At 41.8% G+C, this 6,000-nt stretch overlaps 1 protein-coding gene across 11 annotated transcripts in view; it reads right to left on the reverse strand.

The window, feature by feature from the left end:
* LOC110489369 (pumilio homolog 1) overlaps positions 1–6,000 on the reverse strand; it is a 69,574-nt gene that overhangs the window by 39,830 nt on the left and 23,744 nt on the right. For all 11 annotated transcript variants that reach the window (XR_016493489.1, XR_016493488.1, XR_016493487.1 and 8 more), the window contains exon 8: positions 4,827–5,076. Coding sequence is in view for 8 of the 11 variants with exons in the window: in XM_036971535.2 (XP_036827430.2) it covers positions 4,827–5,076 (250 nt within the window). In the remaining 3 variants the exon portion in view is untranslated. The remainder of the gene's footprint in view (positions 1–4,826; positions 5,077–6,000) is intronic.

Genomic DNA, 6,000 nt, shown 5'->3' on the forward strand with positions numbered 1-6,000 from the left:
ACATTACACACACAGGTTACATTACACACACAGGTTATATTACACACAGGTTACATTACACACACAGGTTACATTACACACACGCACACACTTACACACACTGGTTACATTACACACACAGGTTACATTACACACACACACAGGTTACATTACACACACACACACACAGGTTACATTACACACACACAGGTTACATTACACACACAGGTTACATTACACACACACAGGTTACATTACACACACAGGTTACATTACACACGCAGGTTACATTACACACACACACACACAGGTTACATTACACACACACACACACAGGTTACATTACACACACACACACACTTACATTACACACACACACACACACACACACACACACACACAGGTTACATTACACACACACACACACACACACAGGTTACATTACACACAGGTTACATTACACACACAGGTTACATTACACACACAGGTTACATTACACACACAGGTTATATTACACACACACAGGTTACATTACACACACACACACACACACACACAGGTTACATTACACACACACACAGGTTACATTACACACACAGGTTACATTACACACACAGGTTATATTACACACAGGTTACATTACACACACAGGTTACATTACACACACGCACACACTTAGACACACAGGTTACATTACACACACAGGTTACATTACACACACACACAGGTTACATTACACACACACACACACAGGTTACATTACACACAGGTTACATTACACACACGCACACACTTACACACACTGGTTACATTACACACACAGGTTACATTACACACACACAGGTTACATTACACACACACACACAGGTTACATTACACACACAGGTTACATTACACACACAGGTTACATTATACACACAGGTTACATTACACACACAGGTTACATTACACACACACAGACAGGTTACATTACACACACACACAGACAGGTTACATTACACACACACACACAGGTTACATTACACACACACAGAGGTTATATTATACACAGGTTATATTATACACAGGTTCTATTATACACAGGTTATATTATATACACAGGTTATATTATATACACAGGTTATATTATATACACAGGTTATATTATATACACAGGTTATATTATACACAGGTTATATTATACACAGGTTATATTATATACACAGGTTATATTATACACAGGTTATATTATATACACAGGTTATATTATACACAGGTTATATTATATACACAGGTTATATTATACACAGGTTATATTATACACAGGTTATATTATATACACACACAGAGGTTATATTATACACAGGTTATATTATATACACAGGTTATATTATACACAGGTTATATTATATACACAGGTTATATTATACACAGGTTATATTATATACAGGTTATATTATATACACAGGTTATATTATACACAGGTTATATTATATACACAGGTTATATTATACACAGGTTATATTATATACAGGTTATATTATACACAGGTTATATTATACACAGGTTATATTATATACACAGGTTATATTATACACAGGTTATATTATACACAGGTTATATTATATACACAGGTTATATTATACACAGGTTATATTATATACAGGTTATATTATATACACAGGTTATATTATACACAGGTTATATTATATACACAGGTTATATTATACACAGGTTATATTATATACAGGTTATATTATACACAGGTTATATTATATACAGGTTATATTATATACACAGGTTATATTATACACAGGTTATATTATATACACAGGTTATATTATATACACAGGTTATATTATACACAGGTTATATTATATACACAGGTTATATTATATACACAGGTTATATTATACACAGGTTATATTATACACAGGTTATATTATATACAGGTTATATTATATACACAGGTTATATTATACACAGGTTATATTATATACACAGGTTATATTATACACAGGTTATATTATATACAGGTTATATTATACACAGGTTATATTATACACAGGTTATATTATATACACAGGTTATATTATACACAGGTTATATTATACACAGGTTATATTATATACACAGGTTATATTATACACAGGTTATATTATATACACAGGTTATATTATACACAGGTTATATTATATACACAGGTTATATTATATACACAGGTTATATTATACACAGGTTATATTATACACAGGTTATATTATATACACAGGTTATATTATACACAGGTTATATTATATACACAGGTTATATTATATACACAGGTTATATTATACACAGGTTATATTATACACAGGTTATATTATACACAGGTTATATTATACACAGGTTATATTATATACACACACAGAGGTTATATTATACACAGGTTATATTATATACACAGGTTATATTATATACAGTGCCTTCGGAAAGTAGTCAGACCCCTTGACTTTTCCACGTTACAGCCTTATTCTAAAATGGATGAAAGTTGTTTTTTCACCAATCTACACACAATACCCCATAATGAGAAAGCAAAAACAGGTTTAGAAAAATGGCAATTCATAAAAAATGAAAAAATAAAAATCTAATATCATATTTACATAAGTATTCACTTTATTCAGTACTTTGTTGAAGCACCTTTGGCAGCGATTACAACCTCGAGTGTTCTTGGGTATGACGCTACAAGCTTGGCACACCTGTATTTGGGGAGTTTCTCCCATTCGTCTCTGCAGATCCTCTCAAGCTCTGTCAGGTTGAATGGGGAGCGTTGCTGCACAGATATTTTCAAGTCTCTCCAGAGATGATTGATCGGGTTCAAGTCAGGGCTCTGGCTGGTCCACTCAAGGACATTCAGAGACTTGTCCCAAAGCCACACCTGCGTTGTCTTCACTGTGTGCTTAGGGTCATTGTCCTGTTGGAAGGTGAACCTCCGCCGCAGTTTGAGGTCCTGAGCAGGTTGTCATCAAGGATCTCTCTGTACTTTGTTCCGTTCATCTTTGCCTCGATCCTGACTAGTCTCCCAGTCCCTGCTGTGGCCAGATCTAGGAAGAGTCTTGATGGTTCCAAACTTCTTCCATTTAAAACCTGTTATGGATGATGCGAATTTTCGCAGCTTTTTGTTAAAAATCGCGCAACATTTCAAAGTCCTGCTACTCATGCCAGGAATATAGTATATGCATATGATAAGTATGTGTGGATAGAAAACACTCTGAAGTTTCTAAAACTGGTTAAATCGGGTCTGTGGCTATAACAGAACGTGTTTAGGAGTAAAAATCCCTGGTAAAACTGTTCACCAAAAACAAAAACAAAATATTCATCCGCCATTCAATCAATTGTTTAAGACGAGAGAAAATATATAAACGCCTACAGCTTCCACACGATGTCACCATTGCTATCAATATCAGAATCATTTATCCCTGGTTGCAACACAAATAGACCCCTCCCTTCTTCTGACCCACCACAGGATGTTGTGAAACTGAAAAAATGGACAATGTTTTCCAGACTTGCTGCTATCGAATACAGATCGCCCCGTGATCAATTTGATACATCATTAACGTTTATTAATACCTAAAGTTGGTTTAGAAACGTCGTTTGAAGTGATTTGTAAAAGTTTATAGGCGACTTTTGTAATTTTAAAAAGTGACGTTGCGTCTTGTAAATTGACTTTTTGCAGCATCAGACTGGCCTTCAGCAAATTACATTTTGGGTATACAATGACGGATTTAATCGGGAAAAAGACCCAATTGTGATGTTTATGGGACATATAGGAGTGCCAACAAAGAAGCTCGTCCAAGGTAATGAATGTTTTATATTTTATTTCTGCGTTTTGGGTAGCGCCGGCTACCGCAAAATCTGTTGTTTACGTGTCGTGCTGGTATTTTGGGGGGTGCATGCTATCAGATAATAGCTTCTCATGCTTTCGCCGAAAAGCATTTTACAAATCTGACTTGGTGGCTAGATTCACAACGAGTGTAGCTTTAATTCAGTACCTGGCATGTGTGTTTCAATGAAAGTTTGAGATTTAATGAGTACTAAGTAAAGTACTATAGGTGGCGCTCTGAAAATTCCGCTGAGCTATCCCTGTGCAGGGATCACCTCCATAAGATTAACAATGATCGAGGCCACTGTGATCTTGGGGACCTTCAATGCTGCAGACATTTTTTGGTAACCTTCCCCAGATCTGTGCCTCGACACCATCCTGTCTCGGATCTCTACGGATAATTCCTTCGACCTCATGTCTTGGTTTTTGCTCTGACATGACCTGTCAACTGTGGGACCTTATATAGACAGGTGTATGACTTTCCAAATCATGTCCAATCCATTTACCACAGGTGGACTCCAATCAAGTTGTAGAAACATCTCAAGGATGCTCAATGGAAACAGGATGCACCTGAGCTCAATTTCAAGTCTCATATCAAAGGGTCTGAATACTGATGTAAATAAAGTATGTTTTTTTTTATACATTTGCAATGACATTTGTCATTATGGGGTATTGTGATGTCATTATGGGGTATTGTGATGTCATTATGGGGTATTGTGTTTAGATTGATTACATTTTTATTTATTTAACCCATATTAGAATAAGGCTGTAATGTAACAAAATGTTGAAAAAGTCAAGGGGTCTGAATACTGTACTCACAGGTCACATGACACACACACACAGGTCACATGACACACCGGTCACATGACACACACACAGGTCACATGACACACACACAGGTCACATGACACACACGTTATGCTCACAGTCACACACTTAGTATATACACACATACACCTCTGCTGGTTGCTGTAGTAGAGGGGTCCATGGTGGTCATCACACACACCTGTTGTTGGTTGCTGTAGTCGAACAGGCCCATGGTGGGCTGAGAGTCCATGGTCATCTGGGAGTTGTAGCCAAACTGCAACGGCTCCATCACAGACTGCATGGTATCCATGGTAACACCCTGTTCCACCCCAGAGAAGACCTCTTGGGGTTTGGGACAACCACCACCTCCCATGGAGACCATACCCTCCCCTCCTACACCCCCTATTAGGTCAGTGTCTGGCCCCGCGGGCAGTATCTGGCCTTGACGACTGGAGAGAGAGAACGGAGGGGCGGGGGGGAGAGAGAGAACGGAGGGGCGGGGGGAGAGAGAGAACGGAGGGGCGGGGGGAGAGAGAGAACGGAGGGGCGGGGGAGAGAAGAGGAACGGAGGGGCGGGGGAGAGAAGAGGAACGGAGGGGCGGGGGAGAGAAGAGGAACGGAGGGGCGGGGGAGAAAGGAGGGACGGGGGAGAAAGGAGGGACGAGGGAGAGAGGAGGGACGAGGGAGAGAGGAGGGACGAGGGAGAGAGGAGGGACGAGGGAGAGAGGAGGGACGAGGGAGAGAGGAGGGACGGGGGAGAGAGGAGGGACGGGGGAGAGAGGAGGGACGGGGGAGAGAGAGAACGGAGGGGCGGGGGAGAGAAGAGGAACGGAGGGGCGGGGGAGAGAAGAGGAACGGAGGGGCGGGGGAGAGAAGAGGAACGGAGGGGCGGGGGAGAAAGGAGGGACGGGGGAGAAAGGAGGGACGAGGGAGAGAGGAGGGACGAGGGAGAGAGGAGGGACGGGGGAGAGAGGAGGGACGGGGGAGAGAGGAGGGACGGGGGAGAGAGGAGGGACGGGGGAGAGAGGAGGGACGGGGGAGAGAGAGAACGGAGGGGCGGGGGAGAGAAGAGGAACGGAGGGGCGGGGGAGAGAAGAGGAACGGAGGGGCGGGGGAGAGAAGAGGAACGGAGGGGCGGGGGAGAAAGGAGGGACGGGGGAGAAAGGAGGGACGAGGGAGAGAGGAGGGACGAGGGAGAGAGGAGGGACGGGGGAGAGAGGAGGGACGGGGGAGAGAGGAGGGACGGGGGAGAGAGGAGGGACGGGGGAGAGAGGAGGGACGGGGGAGAGAGGAGGGACGGGGGAGAGAGGAGGAACGAGGGAGAGAGGAGGAACGAGGGAGAGAGGAGGAACGAGGGAGAGAGGAGGGGAACG

The sequence above is a fragment of the Oncorhynchus mykiss genome, chromosome 30 (assembly GCF_057628025.1).
Source record: "Oncorhynchus mykiss isolate SJ-2025 chromosome 30, ASM5762802v1, whole genome shotgun sequence".
NCBI lineage: Eukaryota > Metazoa > Chordata > Actinopteri > Salmoniformes > Salmonidae > Oncorhynchus > Oncorhynchus mykiss.